Source organism: Mya arenaria, chromosome 2 (genome assembly GCF_026914265.1).
Source record: "Mya arenaria isolate MELC-2E11 chromosome 2, ASM2691426v1".
In the NCBI taxonomy this organism is placed as follows: Eukaryota; Metazoa; Mollusca; class Bivalvia; order Myida; family Myidae; genus Mya; species Mya arenaria.
Genome location: NC_069123.1, coordinates 60373589 through 60400406, shown reverse-complemented (window position 1 = coordinate 60400406; position 26818 = coordinate 60373589). Strand labels below are relative to the sequence as shown.

Here is a 26818-nt window from a genome sequence, read left to right as displayed (position 1 = left end):
TTCTGTCTGTCATGACCAATTTGTATCCCATTCTCTCCTACCATGGCAGACTGGTATCCAATTCTCCTGGTATCCCATTTTACCTAACATGGCCAATTGGTGTTCCATTTTACCTAACATAGCCAATTGGTATCCCTTTTTACCTAATATTGCCAATAAGTATCCAATGTATGTCAAGCCCTATTGCTGTGAGCGGAACATTCGTGTGTGTGTACATTTGTCTGGACAGAATTTGCCCCCCCCCCCCCCCCCCCCCCCCCCCCCCCCCCTGTATCTTGACCATTCACTCCTTTGAGGTTCACCATGATGGGATGATGTGTCATGCATAAGACCCAAGTGATATGGCCTTGGTCAAGGTCAGGGTAAGAGGTCAAAGATTGAAATAACCCTTGCCCAGTCTGTATCTTCACCATGCAGTATAGAATTACAATCAAATTTACCAGGTTTCATTTGTTCAACTCAATGTTATTTTGTATTGCATTTGCATGGAAGAGCATTATGTTTGTGTCAATGGCTCTTTCAACTTGCTCAATATGTCCCCAATTGGTGTCAAGTCACCTTGCATGGCCAACTGGTACCTGATTTTATAGCAACGCTAGCCATTTGTTATCCCGTTTTATATCAAACATGTCCAACTGGTATCCCTTTTCTTCCTACCATAGGCTAGCCAACATGTATCCCATTTCTGCCTACCATAGCCAATTGGTATTCCATTTCTATTTACCATTGCTAATTGATATGACATTTTCTCCTATCATGGCCAATTGGTATTGCATTTTCTTCCTATTATGGCCAATTGGTATCCTATTTTCTCCTACCATGGCCAATATGTATACCATTTTCTGCCTATCATGGCTAATTGTTATCCCATTTCTTCCTACCATGGCCAATTGGTATCCCATTTTCTGCCAACCATGGCCAATGGGCATCACATTTTCTGCCTATCATGTCAAATTGGTATCCCATTTTCTAATAATTATGGCCAATTGTTATCACATTTTCTACCTACCATGGCCAATTGGTGTACCATTTTCTATCAACCATGGCCAGTTGGTATCCCATTTTCGGCCCATAATGGCCAATTGTTACCACATTTTCTGCATATCATGGCCAAGTTGTATCCCATTTTCTACCTGTCATGGCCAATTGGTACCATTTTCTTCATTTCATGGCCAATTGGTATCCCATTTGTTACATACCATGGCAAATTTGTATCCCATTCTCAACAGTTCATGGCAAAATGGTATCCCATTGTCTCCTACAATGGCCAATTTGTATCTCATTTTCTATCTACTATGGCCAGTTGGTGTCCCATTGTCTTCTACAATGGCCGTCCCATTTTCTCCCTACTGTGGCCATTTTGTGTCCCATTTTCTACCTACTATGGCCAATTTGTGTCCCATTTTCTACCTACTGTGGCCAATTTGTGTCCCATTTTCTACCTACTGTGGCCAATTTGTGTCCCATTTTCTACCTACTGTGGCCAATTTGTGTCCCATTTTCTACCTACTGTGGCCAATTTGTGTCCCATTTTCTACCTACTGTGGCCAATTTGTGTCCCATTTTCTACCTACTATGGCCAGCTGGTATCCCTTTTTCTACCTACTATGGCCATTTGGTATCCCTTATTCTACCTACTATGGCCAGTTGGTATCCCTTTTTCTACCTACTATGGCAAGATGGTATTCCATTTCCTCCTACCATCGCTTATTGGGATCTCATTTTCTACCAACCATGGCCATTGGTAACGCATTTTCTGCCTTATCATGGCAAATCGGTATCTCATTTTCTACATATCATGGCCAAATGGTACTCCGTTTTCAACACATTATGACCAATTGGTATCCCATTATCTGTCTATCATGGCCAATTGATATTGCATTTTCTGCCTATCACTACCAAATGGTATCCCATTTTCTGCCTGTTATGTTCAATTGGTATCCTATTTTCTTAATATCATGGCCAATTGGTATCCAGTTTGATGGCCTATTGGTTTCTCATTTTCTACATAACATGGCCAATTTGTATCCTATTACATGTATTTACATATCATGGCCAATTCGTATCACATTTTCTGCCTTTCATGGCCAATCGGTATCCCATTTTTGCTTTCCATAGCCAATTGGTAAACCATTTTCTGCCTATCATTGCAAATTAGTATCCGGCAAAATGTACTATATTGTCAAGGATTTGAGCAGGATAATCAAAGATTTGTGGTAATCCCGAGTGCATACAAACCGAAGTGTTTCGACAATATGAATACGTTTTTGTACCATAAATTAACCAGACTATTCAATCAAAAACTGAATTTGGCTTCTTGATGATATCTTTGCAAATAAGAAAGCTATTGGAAATAAACTGACTGATCCATTTCCTGGTTACGTATATGCTGATACAACCGCACAATATATCGTTGTTTCGATACCGTCAATCATTTTGCCATCTAGAAAATTTCATGTTATTCTACCACTTTATATGCTATTTTAGCTTAATTTCTTCAAGTTTGCAATTCCTTTAAACAAGCTTGAAAGGAATAAAATGAAAGGATGTTTTATTTACGTCCGGCAATATTGAATTCAAAACCCCATTGAAAAATAAAACACATGTCGTGCATTTTTTCTTGACATTTTTATTTGACATGACACAGAATAAAATATAAATATCAAACGTTAGAGAACTTTTACCTATGAAGATTGATTCGTAAATTTCATTATCTGATTATCAATATTGTTATTACGACAACATATTGACACTGAAACTTATGGAACTCTTAAGTTAAATACAACGATTAACTGCATGTATGTCATTAGAAGGGCTTGCTGTGCTTACGAGTTAAAATAGCTGATAATAGTTGCGTATATTTTAGTATTGGATTATTTCACAAAAATATATATCATTTAAAAGTAGCCCCTAGTATTAGCTAGTGTAGTTCTGTGTCTTGGTTGATTACTCCTTGTGTGTGTTGTGGTGTGCCTTACGATAAATTTCGCAAATTCTTAATTATCAATTATCAGAATTTTTCTATACAAATAATATTAAACGAGTTTGAGGGTTTACGTACCAAAATACACTGTGCATTTCGGGGACGGAACCAGGATTTGATATTAGAGGGGGTCACGGTAACTTAGGGGCGTAACCTTTTGACTTGCGTCCGTCCCTCAGAACCAACAATTTATATGGTTTTAAGTGTTCGCAGATGGGTTTGGGATACTACCCCACGAAAATTTTAACATTTCTAGTCTAAAAGGGTGCATATCCCCCGCCCCCGTAATCTTTTTATCGAACCATATACCAGCATCATGATTACCGAATATGTCCAACATACCGCGCTAAAAAAGTAATAAAAAAGGGTTGTTTAGTACAGCACGGGATAACATACATACCCAACCTTTATCCTCAACATTTATGGTCTTTCATTGGCAACAAAACACTTGAATATTGCAAGATATTAATCAAGTACGTGTCACCTAAAGCCTGCAGATCATCACGTCGCGTGACTGTCACTGAAGAAACCGGAAACCATTCTCGCGTATGGTAATAAATGGCTTCTCTTAATTGGAAGATATTCTAGCTTTCTGACTTGATGATCGTATCACCAACACTCCAAGACCTACACACATATGCAGGGGAACATTTCAACAGTGGTACTGCATTGTTAAAAATGAGTGTAGGATGATATCCCCCCGGATGATTGCCCCCCCCCCCCGACATTAGCCCCTAGGACCATATCCCCCCCCCCCCCCCCCGGATGATAGCCCTCCCAGATAATAGCCCCCCAAGACAATAGCCCCCCTGCATATATATAAATGACTTTACATATAAAACATCTTCAAAAGAAATAAAACATATAGTGTCATTATCGCATTAAGGATTATCACCCTATTAAATAATTAAAGGTCAATGCAAATGATAATTAAAGGTGAGAACTTACTGATCAAAGATTATTAAATAAGTGCTTAGTCAACAAATAACAGAGAAAACAATTAACTTTTAATATAATAAATGTTTCATTGTAAAATCACATGCGTTTTCTGTTTATTTTTCACTATTCATGATTTTTGTTCATTGATTTATGCCTTTGGGTTGTTTCATTTTATAATAATAAAAATCATTGTTTTGGAAATTTGCTTAAATAAACTGGTTATAATATGCATTTTAATATTGGGGGGGGGGATATCGTCCGTTTTTTTCACTAAGACGGGGGGGCTATCTTCCGGGAGGTCTATGGTCCTAGGGGCTAATGTCTGGGGGGGGGGGCAATCATCCGGGGTGGGGGGGATATTATCCGTACCTCGTTAAAAATAGCCCCTACAAAACCCATCCTTGAACCCTTGAGAAAACGGGTCTTAGTGGATTGTTCATCGTAGAGATCCACCATGTTGTTGTTTTTTTCTTTTTCACAATTAACATGTAGTGCTTTCAAATAACAGCAACCATTAATATGCCGCATTTGTTTCCGCCATACGAACGGATTCAAACATGCGTTGCGTTTTTAAACACGATTGTATACTATTTGAGGTAAGGGGCGTAGACCTTGTTTAAACATTTCTCATTCATCTCCGAGTTAAAAATGATACAGAAATGTATACTGCAATTAGTCGAGTGTGGGACAGAACAACCCCCGGAGAAATTTGCTTTTTTGGTAAAAGCATAAACTTATCTGCTGCGTTGCTTTTAGGGAAGTATTGATAACATTATAATTCATAGTACTTAGTGATCATTGCCAACAGTTTTCTGTATTACTTTAACAGGTTTTATAAAATGTTAAAAACACATACATATTTTAACCTTATACCAATTTCGTGAATGTTTTATTTTCTGTATAGCTCAAGCATGTTATTTATAAATACAATATCACTATTGTACAGCAGAGTACTTATGAATACTTCTATAAACCTCTATATGACAGTGTGGGTGTTCTGGTTTAAGGGTGTTTTGTCCGCCTTGTAAAAATGATGAGTGGGCTTTTGTCCACCCACAAGTACTCAAAAAAGAGCGGGAGGTATTTTGCCTCGGGAGCGGGGGTCCAGCTCCCCAATAAGTCTCAGCTTCAAGGTCAATGTCACATATTCAAGTATATTTTCATTTATTGATATGAGTGATTTTATGTTTTGATACTATTTAACTTTAACAACATACTTATTTTATGTAACTTCTTCAAAAGATCCCGGTCACAAACGCCTTTTTCTTTGGCATAAAGTCTAGTCTATATCTACAAAAGTGGTGATCAACATTCATAATTATATACTTGAAAGAAGAAAGCAAATAAAAAAGTCTACCATACAATTGTTTGAAACATGAAGACGTTCAGTAGGGGTGAAAACATATACAGGGACCAGTACTACGTCGACATTAAGCGCATAAATCTCCCTGGTTTAAGTTTTGTCTCCCTTTAACTGTAATATTTGATTGTCGCTATTCAACGAACTTATCGGGGGAGGTAAAAGAAATACGGCAAAGAAAACAAAACAAAACAAAAAGGTTATCAAGGTCTGCCTGCGCCTTTTGGCTGCATAATGGCTTGACCCCGCCGTGAAACCATCACGACTTAATTTGTGTTTAGGCTGCCAGTCATATCCAGACATATGAAGGATACATGAACAAATATAGCGAGAAAGAAGAGATCCGGGTGCGATACCCTAGCTATTTGCGAAGTGACATCCTGTTCTTTACAACTTTCCTGGGTTTAACTGAGTACACTAGTTTCCCTATACCACCCTTTTAATACCGAACGCTAGGGAAGAGACCTACTGGTACGTCTTTAGGTTTGACGCGGCTGGGGTTTGAGCCCCCGACCCGGTTCCGCACCCGATGCGAACTCTCTACCACTGAAATATACCACGCGAACATTAGTCGCTTGAGATACTTTAAACTTTCAATGCCTTTGTATCCCAGTCGTAGTGTAACGTTTGACCGCGTCGTTGTTCCCCAGTCGTAGTGTAACGTTTGACCGCGCCGTTGTTCCCCAGTCGTACATAGTGTAACTTTTTACCGCGCCGTTGTGCCCCAGTCGTACGTAGTGTAGCGTTTGATCGCGGCGCTGTGCCCCAGTCGTAGTGTAACGTTTGACTGCGCCGCTGTGCCCCAATCGTAGTGTAACGTTTGACCGCGCCGCTGTGCCCCAGTCGTAGTGTAACGTTTGACCGCGCCACTGTGCCCCGTTGCTGAACCCCACTGCCACGTTGTGCCACGATGTGTCAAGTTGTCGCCACGTGCTAGTGACGTTGACACCTCGTTATTTACAGGTGAGAGCGAATATCAAAGTTGCCTCGCTGTCGTAACGCTCTAGCCTCGCTGTCGCCAGAATGTGTCTCGCTGCCGCAACGGTTCAGCTAAAACACGACATGCAACGCCAAACAGGCTGGCAGAGTAATAACTGAAACGACTGCCAAGTGAGATTATACTATATCTTACCACGATTTTAATAAAACATATTGCCGCCGTATGTGGGGCTTAACCGTAGGCACACATGAAGAACAATGAGAACCGCAGCAACACGAGCAGCTCACACCGGAGGTAGCATGTAGCCGTGGAGTCATGTGAAGGGCATCATGGACCTCACGTGCTTATCAACGAGCACCAAAACACCAGCCAGGGAAAGCTCTGCCCCACTCATCTGGTGCAGTTGGGATGTTGAGGACCTCTTCATCTGACATCTTCAAATACCGCGACACGGTGAATCATAGCATGCCACAACGTACCAGAACGTAGTTAACACGTAACACAACGACGTACAACGTACCATAACACAGCTTATAACGTAGTACAGCGTGTTACAAGGTATCATTGCATGGTATAACGTGACAGGGGAACGTTGCCGCAACGAGTCAACATTATAACATACCGCAGCACAAAATGCCTTAACGTGTCTACAGACGGAACAAAACGTAGCATCCGGTGGGACTCGTGATGATTACGTTCTGTCACGTGTTCCTTCGTTGTAGCAACGTTGTACTTGTTGTTCCGTGTTCTTGTCCCGTTCGTGGATGTTGTATGTTAAAGTAGCCGAATTTCGAAGTTAATTTATAACAGCTACCTCATATATTGCATTATTTTGTACGTGAACCGAACCCTAAACACTCGCATGGTACTACCCCTGCATCTTATACTAGAATCAACTACAATGTGACGTCGAGTTAATCTAGCTCAAAGGTCAAGTTAATACTTTGGGGTCGCGTGCTATACATCTATTTTTTCACGTGTTTAAGTGAATATACATGCAAGGCGAGTGTCAAACTGGAAACAATGCTAAGTGTTGGTTTCCTTTTTTTATTGCATAAATATGTGGATATTGTCAAACGTTATATTAAACAATTTAAAAAAAGGTTTACAGGAAATGACTCCTATGTGCTCATTTGTAAATGTGGGACGGCGGTCTATTTTCCTGTGGACATGTACGTCAGGAAATAACAATGATGGTCGCCGCCAGTGTTCGTGTTACGGAGGAATTAATTCCGCCGTCCATGTCTTAAGCGGAATGTTTGCGAGTCCCGTAGAAAGGTCCACGTTGGAAATCAATACAAGAGTGATTGATATTTTATAGCTGATAATATTTCTTCTCACGATCGCTCAAATACTTTGTGGCCTGTTAGTCGGGCGGCATTATCATAGCGAACACTGTAATCAATATGTCGTTTTACGGTCCATGCTCTTGAGCCATAAAATAAGCGCTGCTGAGCACTTTCACTTACGGAGAGTTTATTTTGACATTAATGCACTTCTAGCCGTCTTTAGCTATGAAGACATACTAACATTTTCTGCGACGTCTAATTATTGCCATGTTTTGAAATAAAAACGGAGCGTCATTACCGCACCAATAACACATCTGTATTAAATATTCCTTTTGTTGGCTTGGCAGACTTGACAATTCCCTGTACGCGTTTCACTTTTATTTGTCTTATGTCAAGAATTCATATTTCAACCAGGCACGTGTTAGGTCGATTGGTTACGGCAGCTGCTGCAACTGCGAATATCTGTTAAAAGTGTATATTTAGAGAATACTTGAAGCTGTCAATACTCGTTTGTTTGTTCAACATTGTCATTCAGCTTATAGACTTTCAATAGCCGAACAGCCACCATGAATACAACTTACAAAGTCGTGTACTTTCTCTTTTTTGCAAACAATAAATTCATATTTTACAATATTCTACAAAGGCATTATTTTGTTTTCCATCTGTGTGTGATGTTCTTATCAGTTTCTTTGTCTTACGATCGCATCGCCATGGACTTATGGTGCTATTCATATTGGACTTTAATAATAAATGCGCTTTTAAAATATTTATTAGCATAAAATGAACATACGTGTGGCACAATCATAAAATATATTACAATAGAATGTATGAGAAAAACAACATGACAAACACTTGTCTATAGGTCGTATATTGATCAGCACTCTGCCGAAGACATTAACTCGACGGACTGGTAACTGGTAAGATGGTTAACTACCACTATATTATATTCATTATGAATATATACTTTTGTCCAATCGTTTACATAATATACATAACACAGCACAATGCTAAATGGAATCCATACAACAGGCAGTTTAATTATGTTTGCACCAGATTTGGATACTTTCGTAGTATGAAGAGCGATTTCAAGAGCGGCGTCTAGTTTCCTTATAACGTCATCGAAACAAAACTTCCCACTTCCTTATTTCAACAGAAGAATACAAGTACCCATTCAAGCTCTATATTACCGCACACTCATACTTCGATATTTTGTATATTGTTAATAAACTAAAGTGTACATGACACGACTTCACAGTTTGGCCTGTATTATGTAGGCAGTGACGCAGCACCGGCACCGGACGAGAACATAAGACTACGACACATCGCGCACGGTGACGTCACCGCTGACGTAGATGTCACGTGCCGCTCTGCTCGGTGGCGTTCTATGGCCTGAATTAGGGTGAGGGCGGGGCCGACTTTCATCCCAAGGGTGCGTGTAAGATGCTGGGTGGTTAGGTACGGCAGGACACGCCCGCTGATCCCCTGATCGTGGAACGTCTAGAATAAAATAATAAAAAAATGAGAAAATAATGTAAACACTAATACCATAACTGGCGTAGACCTGTGCGACACATAGCTTGCAGTAAGGAACTATTCTTAATAGTCATTACGATATATGCCACAGGTTTCTTTAAAAAATACTAATACATAAATTAACTGAATACTATACATTCATATTATTTATTTACATGAAAACACGAATATCATAATATCTATGCTATTCATGAAATTGTATAGAGCTATATTGTACCTTTGCATAGATGGCGCATCCCTCTAGCGCTACCAAGAAGTGACATACTTGATCAACGCCCCAAGTTGTGATGTCTTCATTTCCGGACCCGCCGCATGTACATCCGCTTAAACTTGATTTCGGAAATCGATTACCGTAATTGGTATGGTTTGGAATCGAGGGCGGCCTTTGTGCGTAGCCATTTTTCATGGGATGAATGTTATTTTTATATCCGTTAGCTTGAGAAACGGATTTCAGTGAAGAATCATGCATGGATGGGTCACTTCGCTTGGAATGTTTGGTCTTCATTGAGAAGTCCAGTGGTCCGTCCGCTTCTAGAATACTTGATGATTTTGTAGAAACCGTTTCGGTTTTTCGCCTTTTTACTGACAAATCTAATGCACCATTTTCGTCAACCTCGATATGTTTTCTTTTTCTATTAGCACAATCTTCAATATACTGAAACATTCTATGTCTATCGTCTAACGCCTGGCTTACAGGTCGCTTATGGATTTCTGACGTTGGATTTCTGTTTGTTAATTCACGTTTGACGTCAACAACGGGGCGCGAGTGCGCTTGGACGTTACTCACGATCCTTGCATGCGATTGTTCACGTTGCTGTATATGTGACGTATGTGATGGCGGATTTCCAGCGTAGCTGTTAACGTGCATAGCGGGGACGTTGCACATGCTGTAGAGTTGCTGAGTCATGGCGAGGAGAAGCTGCTGGGTGATCATAGGGTAGAGAAGCGCCGCCTGCTCCCCGGCCTCCTGACCTTCACCCTGCTGGGTAAGCAGACGGAGCATGTCGTGCTTCTGCTGCAGGTCCTTTAAGGTGGCGAACGCAGCGTCCTTGTTACCAAACGGAAACGGAAGCGGACTGAAAATATATATAAAAAATATATTTCTGAATAACACTAAAAGCCAATAGTTATCTAAGCACGGCCCAAATCAGCTTTACAATATACTTCGTTATTGAAGTATACACTTTATTTCTATTGTTGTCTAATTAGTGCTTGAAATAGATGAAATTGATCTTGAGTTTATAACAGGGAAATGATACGATCGTATAAAACTACCTTAATGCGTTGAACATTTATGCGTATGTTGGCCGTGCACGGAATATAGGGTAACAGATGGCCCAAGGCTGGCTATGAAAGCAAACCACTGCGGATGATGTATACGTCGAATAACGATTTCATGTTCACATATTTTATCCTTTATCTTACAAATTATCATATTGCGTGACCAATGTTTGACATAGAAATTCTACGAGAGGCTCCTCATTACGATTGTACTATCACAATTTGGACCAACGTTTATAGATTTCCGCCGAACTACGCGGCCATTCTACTCCGATATTTTATTTTATTTAACATATTGGACAATAAAAGGTAACGATACCCAATTAATAAAATAAATGCCGAACTCCAAGCAGCCACGGACCTATATGAGGCAGCTAATATCTAATGTGTACACAAATGACGTATATAACGTGGAAATGCCAACGATTCATAAATACTTAAAGTCTTTCGAGATCAATATGTCATGTCTGGCACTCGTGTAATTAGCCGGCTCGCGTGACGGCAATTTTCCGTAAGCTGAAATACAGGCGTCATGTTTATTTTCCGCTGTCTTTATGGACGGTTACTAAGCGACTGCATATTAATTCGGACATCTTCGGAACTGATTGTGTGTTTACAACAATCAAACGCGAGTCACCGCCAATGTTTTAACGAGACCAATCGTTACCTTACAATGAAGTGTTTTTCCCCATAACACCGCCCTACTTAAGCATTTCTAGCGGCAACACAAAAAAGCAATCATTAATATCATTTTTGCAGGTTACGTGTCAGTCTCATAATTATATATCTTTGCTTCCCTTTAATTGTTTTTTTCAAAAAAGCACCGAATGCCTTGATTCCTCATGAAACTGCACTTATGTCAAATAGACATGGATGTTATGGATTTCTGCACCTATGTATACGATAACCGAAATAAGTTATTGCTCACCAGCATGTGCAGTGAATTAAACTAGTTCTGAACGTGATACGCAATCGAGATAATAAACGCATCGTTTACACCAATGTATAAATTATGCTAACCACAGAAACATTTACAAACAAAATATAAAATGTATTAATAACGCCTTTTAAAAGTAGTTGAAAGGTACAACTTAAAATGGATTTAGCCATTGTCAATAATGTGAGATACGGTGATTATCTAACTCCGCTTTTGCGTATTTCTTTACAATTATTTTGTAGTTAATTTAATTTACACAAAAAGTAAATGTGATTGTCACGTTTCCGCGATTTGTCTGATCAATTTCGGGACGCATGGACTTGATGTGGATTGAAGTCTTATTCATCAGACAAACGCTGTATTAAAGCGGGCGTTGTTTCTCCAGAAAATAAATCGTCTTACCCATAAACCGAAGCCATGACGGACATAAAATCCTTGAAGGGCATCGCCGAAAGCCTCCGCATATCGTCCATGGACGGCATCTGGCCGTACTGCAAGGACGGAAATGCGACAGACGGCTCCATCTTTGCCGCCCTTTCCTGTTTAACGCCGGCAACACGGCCGTTGATAACGGTTGCGCTATTTAGTCCATTCTGTGACTCAGTCGTGGGTTCAAGCTTGACGGACGTTGAAGATGGCGTTGGCATGGTGACAGGTTTGGATTTCAGAGAATCTGGATATGTCGTTAATGGTTTTGGTGACGCCGTGTTTGGTGTTTTTACAGGCGACGTCTGGCGGTTTTGCAAGAGCTGTTCTTTATATTTCCTTGCAGAAAGCAGTGCATCTTGTAGCATCATTGATTGCAAGTTCTGTTTTGGAGCACTTACTGGTGTTTTAATTTCTACGTTCTGAGTTACAGCACTATCGAGTTTACTTTGTTCTTTGTCAGCGGGTTTAACTTCATTGTCCGTAATCGGCATATCGAGCTTAACCTTTTCTCGGTTAATTTTCAATTTTAACCCGACACTTGGGGATGCTAGAGTCGATTTGAATGTCTCAACCAATTTGCCACCATCGATCGCATTTATGTTTTGTTCAATGCCGACACGTTCGCTTGGCGGCGTCGGCGGCGGGGTAACGGTTGCGTTCAGGGCATCTACGGACACACTGATATCCGGGTGAGTCTTGACGAAGCTGTCACCAGCGAGCCCTTCCTTCTGCAGCACCGGCATCTCCGGGTCGACATCGCCGTGGTCGCTGCTGACATCCCGTTTGGTGATATTTGAAACATCTGCGCTGTCCAATTTCGGGACGTCGGGAACTTTAGTGAGCGCTGAATGGGAACAGAGAAATGGTTAATGAAAAAGCCCGTTGCAGCCGTTAATGTCTTTCATTACCAACAAGAGTTATTCACAGAATAATGTGATCAAATGGAGTTGACGTGCCTTGTTGTATTTTATGGTTAGGCATGGCAATACTCAATTTAGTATCGTCTGAATAAAGAGGTGCAGGAAATTATAAATAAGCTAACGGCATGTTCAGACATGCTCTCGTAATTGTCTGTATATAAGAATCAATGACGAAAACGTGAAAGTTACGTGACTTTGTTGGCGGAATAGGTAAACACGAAATTACCAGACGGCAATTGTAGACATTAGGTGTCGTGTTTCATCTTTCGAAAAAAGCACCTACGATCAATAAAAAAGTTTATTCAGAACGACGATGTCTTTGTTTCGTATGAAAGTTGCATATCACTTAAAGTACCCACTTAATGACTTTCTGCGGAAACAGAAACCAAATACAAATGCTTACATGTAGCACTACAAAGAGTTAAAAACAAAATCATGGATTTCCGTAATACAAAGAAATGAACGATTCTTTCTTTACATGTATACATGTACACTCATTTACATGTACACAATCTCGCAACATACGTTTATCGTATATCGTTCGGCCCATCGCGCAGCCAAGCCGTAATTACGAAGGAGGAAATACGGGAAAATGTGTTCACGGTCGTAGAAAACGGTTTATCTATCTGCGCTTATCTAAACATTTCTAGGGTACTTTTTTCCTCGGATAATGAGAGAAATTGACGTACAATGAATTAGCGCACGTACCGATTCTGCGACTTATGGCACTTGTATTCCTGCAAATATCCATAATAGCTCGAACGCGGCTCTGCCAAAACATTATAAATGTCAGGAACCGTTTACGTAATCAATATCATCGTCATTAATTGTTATTGTATATAGACAATCATATCTTTGCGGCAGTGCGTGAACAGAACATTTAATTTAGAAATACGAGAAAACTCTTTATTGATCGAACGTAACAAATCAAGCTGGCGGAGATAGGTGCTCTATCAGTATCTGACGCAGACGCAGATTTAATCGGTTTTGCTTATCTTTGAACTCATGATGTGTACCTGTTGTTTTTGTAAGCCGCAGGGTCTTTACAAACTCGTCAAGGCGCCTCTCTTCGTCCGTCCGTGTGTCTGCGGGAGAAGACGGCGCATCCACTTCCGGCCTGAAATTTATTTTGATATTGTCAGTAAATGTGGTTCGTGCATATTATCCGTAGATAATGCCTGATTTACAACAGTTGACTTAATTGTGATTAAGAGCACCGGTTAGCTTGTAAGTGTACGAAATAAACCCAAACATTGGACTATTGTTTGTAGGCACGACGGAAACCCCATTAGGCTCTTTATCTGAGATGTATCGGGATCATTTACCATATATGACAAACACAGACTATGGTTATGGATGGTTTTGAAAGGTTCGTTAAAACATACAGATTACTTGGTTTAAGCATTTCTGTAATAGTTGATGTAATCATCGAGAGCGCCAGTTACCTCTAGAATGGCACGTTTTAGTGTTAAAACTCTCATTACAGTACAAACCCATTATCAATACCCCCTCACCTATTATCTTTCCCTTCCGACCCATCGTCTGCATCCTTTTCCGGCTTGTCCTGCAAGCGCCCGAGTGAGAAGGAAGTCACGTGAAGGGCGTCCTGTGCTTTGCGTGCTTTGTCGCCCGCCTCTCCCGGTCGACGCCCCCTTTGCCGCTTTGGTTTCCGGCCTCGCTTCTTGGGCTGCTGAACATCCTGTTATAAACAAAAACGGGGAATTGTTGACAATCTTAGCTACAAACTGTGTTTCAGGACTCCGGTTTCAATAAAGATTTAAATGTATAACGTTGCTGCAGTTTACACATTTTGTGAATGCTATAAATAAGCATATTTTAAACATCAACACAACAATTTTACTAGTATGACAATAGGGCTATTGCGATTGAGCTCAATAACTTCCGCCAATATGCGTCAGACAGTTCAGCTGTGTGCATGGCAATTTACATTTTACATTGTAATGTTCAAGGGTGTTTTCGCGAAGTTCTAATGACACATATTGATGCCATTAGCACGTGCTCACGTGAAGAGATTCGTATCTGTATCCGCACGCAAGTTTACAGCATTCATGAGTTTATCCTGGTGAACAGCGATGCAGTTCTTAAAGACGTTACCGTAAGCAACCACAATTATTCATATCATATTAACAACCCGACGTTTAGAAACGAGTTCAGACAGATTGAATGGTTAGTTATAGCTTTATATATAAATACATTAGGATGTTCTCGCCATCATGCATACTGGGGAATCATGGAAGTGATAATGTATAGTAAATGATCAATGTTGTCGTATTCAACAGGCACACGTGTCGCTTCATGTAGGTTGTAACACATTTTATATTGCGACATTCGATCATACATGTATGCACAATGCGACATATGCCATCAATTATTAACGAAATAATTGTTCGATCACTTTTTCCGAACGTTAGACCTTATTTCTAAGTAGTAATACTATATATTAGGGAAATAATAGTTGATTGGTCAGTTAAAACGAAGGCATTGGGACGTTGTATTTCATTTGTGACGTTGACTTATATTCACGAACATTCTTGATCTAATGAGATTTCGTCGTTCACTCGTTGATAAGAGGAGATAATGACCCCCTATGTGCATACGTGCATTGCATATCTTGTGATTACCTACTAGTATTGTAACACACACATACACACAAACACACATATATATTTATATATATATAGTTATACACTGATGTATTATACATCAATTCTCTCGAGCAAATAAAGAAAACATACTAATAATTGACACCATTATCGCGTATTAAAACAAACCAAATGATCAATAAAATGAATTCCAATATGTATACTTAACGAAAATATATGTATGATTATGTATTATTATGTATTATTATGTATTTTTATGTATTAATTGGGACACCATTTCGGTAAATGTTGTCAAGTGAACTGTGCTGGAGGCTAATTGCATTTGCAAATCGTGTACGTTTTATTGCAATTGCGCATCGATGCTTTAACAGTTTTGCAAACTAAATATTTCATGGCGCGACATAGCCAATAATAAACGTGCATAATGCCGTAAAAAATCTTCTTTTGCAATTAATCGTCTCAAAGACCAGAACACGCAGAATCAATAAGGATAAACCGACAATAGTACAACGAGACGTCGACATCACGAAACTACTTGAAATATTCTAATTAATCTAAATTCAAACTGGCAGTTTTTGTCGTCTCCACTGATAGCAACAAATGTGATTCGAATTTGGCCCGCCGTTTTACAAAAGAATTCAGTTACGAATATCTTAGCCCCTGGTTCCAGTGATGCGAAATTATTTAAATCCTCACCAGAAACCAACCATTACCCCTTTAGCTATAATCATCGAACCGTGACATTACTAGTGTTATGGGAAATTTGTTCTATTCAGTTTAATCGTGATTTCCGCTGTAAACCAAACCAAAAGAAACAAACTGACTAGCGTCTCAGTAATCTTATGTCAGTAGTTGAAAATAATAAAAATATACGCATGCTTATAACTATCAAAGACAGTATAGTTGAGAGATGGTGAGGTGGTTTAGAGAGTCCGGCTCTCATAAACGAGATGGCGGTTACGAGGCCTACCACGGACATTTCCTCATAGTAATTGACCTTGGTCAGTAGTGGTTTCTACCAAAGATACGGTCTCGGATGTGATTCTGTTAAGCCATCAGAGTTCTTCCCGATCGAGCAAAACAGAAATTAATATGAAATTACTATCTATTAATACCTATCCTTCAAGCCATTCGGTGTATGAAATATTATGATGCTGCGAAAAAAAGTGATTATTTAGTTCGTAATCTGCTTCAGACACTTTAACAAGACCCCGAAACGTCACTCCCTTGTAAACAGCTTAAGCTGAGCTCTATATTTTTGTTTTGGTATCATTTGTGTAAAGTTAACATTTTTTACTTTAAAAGAAATTCTCTTTATGATAATTACGATAACGGCTTAAAATTTATTTAGCAAACTCAAAATAAAGTTAGAAAATGGTTTAATGAAATTGGGGCCTAGCCCGACAGTGGAATGCTTCGAGAGATGGAATACTTGGAGATATTTGGGCCTAGCCCGACAATGGAATGCTTCGAAAGATGGAATACATGAAGATATTTGGGCCTAGCCCGACAATGGCATGCTTCGAGATTTTTGGGCCTAGTCTGACAATGAAATGCGTTTTATGTCCCTCCGTAGTCAAAATGGAGTTTGACTAAACAGCTATTCTGAGACATAATCGTTGAAAATCACGATCTTCATAGTTACAATTATACAAACAATCTTTTTCATTGTACATATATCTTTTCGAAGTTAACGTTAAGTAAAACATATAATATCTTAAAATCAATTCCCCAACATGTCTATGCATCAATCATTTTAGGGCAGAAAAATCGAGTGTATCGACGTCCCGCCTTAAATACAGTTCAAGTGTGCTGATGGATGAATAATCAACACACAACTAGCCTCCTAAGGCCATAATTAATTCATAATCGCTCAATGTTATATCTTACATCACAAACGTGTATTCTCAAGATTGTTTACACTTAAGTTTATAAAGTCACATGTTTGGTAAACGTGTATGTTGTGATGTCTCACAGCGACTCTAGAGGACACGTGAAACCATACGATTTACGAACACAGAACACAATATAAATAATGGCATGAACTTGTGTTTTATTTGAAAACTGCACCGACAAATAGTTTATCCTGAACATATAGATATTACTTTTTACTGAAGTGGTACGGTAAACCGGTGCAGTATTTTTGAATGATATCATTTTTTAAGTACGTTATTTTTGTCAAACGGCTCATTTAGCGCCAGGCTATAATGATTTCGACTAAAGCAAACTTAATATACAGGCTACTGTTTACTTTCATTTCATTAACTTCCCCCTACTTGAATTCAGCGGATAAAGGATTGTTCATATAGATTGTCTGGCATTTGACGCAATAATTGAAATAGTCAAATACGGATATATATTTACCACAGTATAACCATACGCGTATAACATGATACTTGATATCTGATTTTATCTGTTTCAAACTAAGCTGGTAAAAACTGTTTGTAATACATGAAGTTTGCAACGTGTGCAAAAGTCACGTAGCTTATTCGGTCAAACCCATTGGCAAGCTTGACTGCAGTGATCTGGTTCACTCAGATTTAATGTAACAAGAAATTAGAGATCCTTGTTTCAAGCCATTTCAATCATGCGCATTCAAAATCTCGTGCAATCAATGCATTTAATGCCAAGATATTTCCGTACGATTGCAGACGAGTTTTCGCGCCTAAATTCCAATATGAGCAGATGGCAGCCACGTAGTTACGCTCGAATCGTCTGACGTATAACATGTAATTACAGAATGGCAAAAACAATCACTTCCACTGAAATAGGCGAGAAACTATTCTTACGTGAGATACCCGATAATCTATGCGGAAACAAAACACAAACACGTGCATTCGCCATAATCATTGGCGTTCAGAGACAAACAATGAACAGGGAAGAAAAATGTGATGCGGCTTAAAAACACCCAATGATGGCTTTTTATTTCTTTAGCTACATATTTAAGGAAAAATATAGAATTTCATTTCAACCACAAGCAGGATTTCAAATTCAACTCACGCTCGAACCATTTCATAAAATCCGGCACGCATGAAAGTTAAGAGCAAGCGGAAACAGAGAGAAGTGATTTACAGACGGCGCGATTAAGCGTTACCGGGTTCAGAAGTGAATATAGGGGAGTTTTACTCTCTCTTTCTAAACAGAACACTATTTATGATCCTTTTAAATAAATGGTGTGATTAGCCGTTTTCGTGTTTGGAACAATATGAATATCTGATCGAAGCCATAGTCCGTGCCATCCCAATTTGGCTTACAGTGTACCAGTGTGGTAATTTAAAGGCAATTTATGAGTCAATTCAAATTCAAATTGTGTGAGTGACACAAAGGCATATCCCTTAAAACATGTTGATTATCAAGTAAGAAACTTATTGACCGATGAGATCGACTCATAAATAGTTCTTAGCTTACAATATACCATTCACCCCAGAGCTTCTCAGACATTAAAAGACCGATAAAAGCCGCCTAATGGCTAAGAGCGTCAGCGAGCCGGAAAATGAAACTCTGGCCGGGAAAGGCGTTGTTTCCGTAACCGCTCCGCGACCCCTGACGGCCGCGCGGCACTGGAGGTAGCCGCCACTTGCGTCAATGGCTCGTATGTCTGCATAATTCGTATTCAGTGTCAACGACGAACGATTCATTATATGCGATGCTCTTGGCCTCATTATAACCAGCTCTCTTAATAAAGGTTTCTTATTCAAAAATAGTTTACAATCGGAACCATCTGATCAATTAGACTGCTTACATGCTCAATCACGCATGTACACATAAACTAGTGTTTGATATGGCCTGGGACCAATATAAGATCAAGAAATGATCGTCTCAGGTACGGCATCATAAACATGTTGTGCAAAAAGTCTACGTTAATCGTATCTATAGGGATGCGTGCTTAGGCAGTCAGTGAACCTTCCAACGGAGTGACTGAACCTTCTAGTCCCATCCTTACGTCGTGCACGTACTTGTTAACAACAATGCACTATAATCTAAGAGCATTTAAATCAGAAAGGAAAACAACAACCTACTTGCCGTGCGGCTTCTATCATTACAACTGTAAGCAAACAGGCATTATAAGAGGTTGATCTTGAAAGAAATACTACTATATTTTAGTTAGTTTTCCTGTGTCAGAGTATTAACTTCGGGAAAAGGTAATAATTTGTTAACTAATCGGGTTGAGTCGAGTTTCCAGCATAGCATCGTACAGAGACAGTGTTGTAGCGCAGTTTGAGACAGGGCCTACTCCGTGTTTTATTGCCACTACACGCACACCACGTCTCGCCGCCGCTATATCGCCGCCGCCTCTATATCGCCGCCTTTATACAGGAAATTACCGTTCCACGTTATTGTTCTGTTTGTCTCGCCTTAGATCTACACAAGCCTGGTGTATAGTTGTTCTCATACGTAAAAAAGAAATGTTTCTGTAAAACAATCGTTCACATGGAGGCGGAAGCCTATTGATCACGAAGGAACGACTGCGCGTGCTTTCCACCTCTCAAAATAGATAGTGACGTGCTATCCTTTGTTATGAACTTTTGAATCTAATTGCCGTTTGCATAATGACGATCAAATATCAGAAAATACTATAACAGTTATATAGTTAAGACTGAATGGCGTGTTCAACGCATAATTCAACAGTTTTAAATAAAAACTTCATAAATAGAAACCAATTGTCAGAGTGTTGTTCTCATCTTTTTAAATTTTCGTGTATACTTCATTTCATTGTTCCGTTTTTAGTTCTTCACAGCATATAATTATCAGGTAACATAATGTTTCACACTTTTTCCAAAGATTAAAAGTACATTCAACAACACATAGACGTGCGGCTCGTTTCAATACTACTAGTATCTATCATTTTAAATGCAAGTTATACATGTACATGTATATACATGTACGAATATCGATCGTGTGTCGGTCTACTTGCAAACCATATCAATATATTTATATTGTTCATACAAACAGGTTACGATTCAGGAATTACGTAGGCGACGAATGCATCAATATGATAGTGAAACTAGTTTTATACACGATTACTAAAAAATTTTTAATGTGATTTAAGTCAGGATTGCATTTTTTACCCGTTATTCTAGAAAAAGTGTAAATGAATATTACCGCGGCTTGCATATCGTGCTAACATTTGTTACGTGCAGTCCTTAATGTTAACTGGTAACATTTGTCACGTGCGATTTCCCGCTAGACATTTCCCGCCCCAGATATCATTCTAATGATCACGAAAACTATTTATTTTACAAATGTCAAACGTTCGCCTACGGTCGTATCCAGAACGTGACGGCAGCATTGATATTTTATATGCTCAACAACCGCTAGGTTCCTGGTAATTGCAACTTTTAATTGCTACCTTGTAGACAGTTTCTAAGAAACAGAATGGCGGCGGTCTCAGTTGAGCACCATGGGGCTGTACTTTACGACAGAGACAGTTTCATTATTTGTAAATGTTAAACCACAGTTTAATAGTTACCATGATCGCGTCACTAGACAAAGGTTTTTAAGCAAATGTATTGTTTATATAAAAGGATATTAACTAGTACAAATGCATACAGGATTGTCTCAATACTATTGAAACCGTTTCGGGATTGTTGGTAATAAACACCTTCAATTGTTCAAATTTCTCAATTCAATTTTGCTCAATAACGACAGAAGCATTTCGTAAGATTTTTCGTCCTTTTAAATAACTCTCGCCCTGATCACAAGTGACTCATGTCGTCCCACTTCCGTTTCTCAGTGAGGCGAGGGCCGGACGCTCGCGCGCTCGAGTCACGCAAATTACCATTGCTTGATACACCCTGAACCAGAGCGGCAAACCACACTATTGATTCCCGAATGAAAGATTAGCGTCCTCGTTATGCCTATGTTAATAGAAGAATATAACCGTTTAAAACGATTTCCCAATGGCAAATTCTCTAAAGGCAACGCGTCTCAGCTACTTGCGTCACAAATACAAATACAAGTACAAATACACAGATCTGTAGTACGTTTGATGTGTGTAAAAGATTAAAGGTCATTTAAATATATCTGCTGCTATCTATTTACAATAGGCCTACTTCAATAGTGAGTTTAGGTAGAATATCAATAAAACATGTATAGAGTATAACAGCAAAGAAAGACCATTTTCGCCACGGCCAGCAAATGTTTAATTTCCGGAGCTTCTAGCGTGCGACAGTAACTCTTTTACAGAAAATTGCGGGTCACCAGCCATCAGTTGCATATATTGTGCGTAACCATCGTTTAGCTTGAATAGGTTTCGATCCAAAAAGATACAGACACATTGATTTATTGAAAATTGGTTCGCCGGCCACGTGTACAGAGATATCGCCAAGAGCGCTTTACATGGCTCGCAATTTTCGTCATTAATATCCAAATAATTTGGCCACATGTATAATTGATTCGTAAAACGTTATTTCATTACAGGCAATGGTGCTTCACAACGGTTACCAAGCCAACAACGTGCGGGTCACGTAACTGGTGTTTAGTCAACTAGCTGCATCAGGAGTCAAGAAATAAAACTAACATAATGGAATTAATCTTAAATGTAATAACCGAATACCAGTGGCTGTGTTAGTATTATAAATTGTCAGTATAAATACACTTTGTCCAATTCCGCCGTTTGCGGTTACAAATATCAAAAGTGTTAATGTGAGCTGATCCGTTTAATAGTTTGCTTATTCTGGGCTTTAGACACGTCATATCTTACACATATATGGCAAAACTACAAACTCATATGAATTCACTCTTTGTAGTTGTCAGATATATTAATTTCATTTCTGCTTACCTGAAGACAGCTCCTTAACATTACAACCTGTTGTGGTATAAAGAACATATGCCCTTTAAAGTAAACCATATTTACTGCTTACAATATGTATCGCCATGACGTCCACGTGCTCTTTCGTCATTCACGATAAAGCACGATGCCGTTTAAGCCACTTGTACGTCGGATGAGACATCGGATTGCCGACGAAATGATCTAATAACGAGATGCACTTTAACAGCTGGCGATTCAGGATGGCGACACCCGGCTATAAGGCGGCAATGGACGGCGCAGAGGGGCGCCTGCTGGGCATTTATTGGCCTCGGACGTACTAGCTTCTTTTATGCACTAAATCGATTACTATGAATCAATGCTAAACTTGCGAGACTAATGGGAGCACTGTGATCCACGTCGACATTTTATTGTGAAATGCTAATACTATTACTACTACTACTACTATTACGCCATTTGATACAGTAAACACACGTATTGCTTTCACCTACGAATGTTAGGAGAATTCGGTCTCTTTTATCAATACATAAATATACTTTGCCACGTGTGTGTATAATATAGCCGCTCTTGTTTGCCATTATAGCGGAAACAATCAAGATGTCGGTTAAAATTAATACGTAGAAAGCTCGACTGTGAGACTGATGCAAAATGTTGCCTGTGTCCTTAATTATCGGCTATGCTTGCTTCAATAAAGCGTTCTGCTGAAAATGTCGCCGTAAATGTAATGGAGGGTTTCAGAAACAATTCAGTCTCCATCTCATAATATGGTTTTGTTTGCCTGCGACGGTGAAAGTTAATAAATAACGGTCATATATTTAATAGTTATATTTAGATCTATTTTAAAAGGTGTATCGTCGTAGTATCGTTTAAACACATTGACTATATATATTCCGCCATTTGGGTCATGGCGATGTTTTGTGAGACAGTAGTTCTTTACAAATAAAATGCAAAAATGGTAAGCAGAAACTGTGTGTAGATACTCGTATATGTTTTTTAAGGCGCGAAAACTTGCATTCATAGTGATTGGTGTGTTTTCGCGCCCGATACTCTACGATAGTATTGAAAGGTAAATAATACACAGGTAATCAGAATGACCGCACATAATTATGGCCTGGTGAATGAAGGTTTACAAGAGGTTTGTATAATCTCCTTCACTCTAATCATTCATCAAAAATGCGAACAAAGGGAAGTCAGACCTTGTGTTTCGCCTGCGGAAATAGGACGACATATGTACACATCTCGTTTCTCGGCGTCCAAATTGTGTTTTTCGCCGACAGGCCGCGGGTTCCGTGCCTATTAAGCAGCGTATCTAGGGGGGATATTTATCTAATTGAAGACATGACGCCTTTATCTGAGTTATCAGAGTTTACGGGGAGCTTATTATTATAAATAGAAAACGAAATCTATACAGCCGGCGAGCAAGCGCGATCAAGCTCATGAGAAATAAGATTACCAATGTATACATTAGAGCTGTCTTTGTAAAAACCAGTTGTTGAAAGTGAAAGCTGAATAAATTGTGGTCCAACAGTTGAATCCTAATATTGTGTTCGCCTCTCCGTCACACAGACCGAGCGAGCGCATTTCGCCGGGCCCGGCTGTCGTGATTAATGTTTCGTGCCAAACTCACAGTGATAAATAAATACTTATCCATGAATGATATATAAACACAGAATTGAACCTACAGCAATAAATATACGCATGGTTAATGTCTGTTATATCTGTTACAACGATTTTGGGCAACTGGTAAACATAAAACGCAATTCTATGTGACACTATTTCTTTTCGCCCACATCAGACAAATTTGTTAAAGTAAATGTTAAACAATGAGATTGTATGTACGTACTTTATGATCATTATCTGAAACATATATATACCAATATGAACTGGTTTTGTATTTGTGTTTGTTATAGCGGCTGATCGTATACTGATTGATCAAGTATTTTTAAAACGCAGTAACCGCTTTTGGCGATTCATTAAATTGTAGTATATAGTAATTAAATACACGTATTTCCGCAGTAGTCAATCATGTTAGCCACCACGTAAGCCAGCCAGTACTCTTGATATTATGTTCTCCATTTGTAAATATTTCATGCATTACCGGCAAATAGTACCGATTAACACTCGTTATACAGAAGATCGAAATGTGTATACGAATATGATTTATATTCAAGTACTTCTGCATTGTTGACTACAATAGTTCGTAAAGATACAATCGTAATTACGTATAACGTACATGTCAAATCTTTTGCGTAATATTGTAGTACGATCGTGCGCAGCTGCTCCATCTGTAGTATCTACACGTGTGCTTAGATATACGATAGCTCATATCTTGCACGTCATTCGCACCAATAAATATTTTAATATGGATGTTTGTAAATATCTGATGATTGTTATCATGAAAACCAAATAACTTAAGCGGATTCCGATATTTGCCAATGTACTTACGTGGCTTTGTGTCGAGAGCGCCGGGATCGCCGGCGGGGTTGGCTCCCCGACCGCGGCATTTCCGGTGTCGCCGACCTCCGCCTTCAGGCTCTCGCCATGTGACTCACTCGTGGGTTTCACATATTTGCATTTCTTTTCCTTTTTAATAGTGGCCTCTGTGACGGCTCTGGTGGGCGAGGCAATGATAGCAGCTTTTGCCTTTTTCGGGGATGAAGGGTGCACAACAACTAGTCCTTTATTTATCAAAAGCTTCAAACTCTTGCTTCTGTGACGAATAGAACGTTTCCAGTCCTTGGCGGTCTCCCGCCCGCTCACGGCTTGAAATTCATTTGGAGTCAACCAATTGTCATTAAACTTTACACAAGAACCCTTGCTACCTACACACAATTTACCCAAGTACATGAAGGCTTCGTTTGCACCACACTGTATGTCTAAGCAAGTTTCGCCATCTATTTCCGTTGGAAAAATTAAAATTTCATCTGAACAATTTCCGTCACTTTCACACTTTGACAATTTAGGTGACTTCTTCTTGCCATATTTCGGTGACTTTATCTGTTTTTCATCTTTCTTTGGTGTTTCCGTAGCTGCAGCACTCTCCATCACGTTTTCCGTAGCGCCTTCGTCCAGTTGAACGTTTTCCGTAACTTGCACTGTCACGGGCGGGTCATCTATGGTATCCTCATCATCCCCATAAATATTATCACTTTTTCCATCCATTTTCACATCGCTAGCTTTATCAACTGCATTCAAACTTACATTTCTGTTTAACCCGACCAATGCGCGCCTAGCTTTGTTCTTATTTCGTCGTTTCGCCATTTCCGTACCCACGTCTATACTTGATAAAATCCGATTATTGAATGTCACGCGGATTCGATTTCACACTGCCGTAAAAGCCTAGTATCTATACACTGGCAAACAAAGGACGTCCGCTTCTCGTCTTTGCGATAACGGAGCTCGCCTGATAGCAGGATATTTACATTCGAACTACGATAGCCGCCGCTCGGCTTCGTTATCCAAGCATTCCATAAAGTATATTGTCCGTCGCTTTAGCTGCCTTCCCGTCAATAATGATTAAAACACCAGTGTTTAGTTTAACGCTCGCTACCGTGTCTCAGCGCCCGGAGCGAAATAATAATTATAACTGACTAAATATTTATTTTAATGTTTGTGTAAATAGTACTGTACATGTCCTGTAAATAGTGTTTTATATATTAATAGTCATAATGAGATACATTTCCGTTGCTTAAAGGACCCTTTCTTTGTGTACGTGTCTATACAAAGCCGCTTATATTAATGACGATTAGTTGCACGGCGGACGCATCAGAAAGCCGAACCTATTAACATGTTCAATAGCTCAAAACTAACATAAAATGCGAGAGGCGTAAAATGAAATATATTCAAAACAGCGATCCCCCGTAACTAGATCCTGAGGCAATGCCGAATGTTAAAGCTACGATTTATATTAAAATGCGATAACCAAATTGTCGGAGGGACGCTTTGACGGTCGTATCCGAGCGTCAATGAATAATTAAGTTAATGACAAAGAGAGCTAGGCCCGGAATTGTAATCAGTCGCATTTAAGATCCACACAATCTTATCGAAATAATATCCTATCCAGTTAAGTGTGTAGAAACCTCCACTCGCCACCGCGGAAGTGGAAATAATCGTGTAATTACGTGACATCACTAAGTCAAGCAAACATTTAGCCCCAGGACACCAGTGATAAATCGATACATGTAAAACCGTTCGATTACTTTTATACATGCTAGCAAGTTCCGACCATCTTGCCAGCATAAATAATAAATAACTTAACAAATAAATCGCACCGCCAACCGAACCCCTTTCTAAACTATAAACAAAAGTTTTTTGCGCGTTCCTTTGTTTTCAATCAACGCCCCTGTGCCCGGTTCCGCCTTTGTAGGTCCGGATAGTTTTACACCGATCGTTAACTACAGAAATATTAAACCGCCAGCCTGTGCGTGCGTAATACTGAATACATGTATATTTTCACAATGTGTTTCCTTATTTCATGTCTTCCGCCTATATCAAGTGCTGCTTTACAAAACTAGATTAAATACTATAGATTAGGCGTGCCGCTATCGTTTAGTTTGTCGATACATTACCCTAAGTTCGTGAAACCCACAATCAAATAACTGAAACACTGAAATTTGCTCATTTTCGCCCCGACATGCAGTCTCTTTGTTCTACGGAATTGATCTAAACCGAGTCCGTTTTATAGTTTCATTAAACTGAGTACTTTAGAATACCGCAGCTTTCTCTGCCGCTTCATAAATAATCGTAAGAAGACATTTTGGAACCAATAAATGCTGAACCTTTTTCGTGTCTATAAACATTCTGCTGGAATTATT

General features: G+C 39.4%; 1 protein-coding gene across 1 annotated transcript; it reads right to left on the bottom strand.

Annotated features, from left to right (window-relative positions):
* Window positions 1-8262: 8262 nt before the first annotated feature.
* Window positions 8263-26083, bottom strand: LOC128209364 (uncharacterized). Its single transcript, XM_052913388.1, has 6 exons — window positions 24450-26083; window positions 14126-14310; window positions 13628-13728; window positions 11665-12535; window positions 9262-10120; window positions 8263-9008 (listed from the first exon to the last, which is right to left on the bottom strand). The coding sequence occupies exons 1-6, from the start codon at window positions 25263-25265 to the stop codon at window positions 8778-8780; spliced, it is 3063 nt and encodes a 1020-aa protein (XP_052769348.1). The 5' UTR covers window positions 25266-26083; the 3' UTR covers window positions 8263-8777.
* Window positions 26084-26818: the final 735 nt, after the last annotated feature.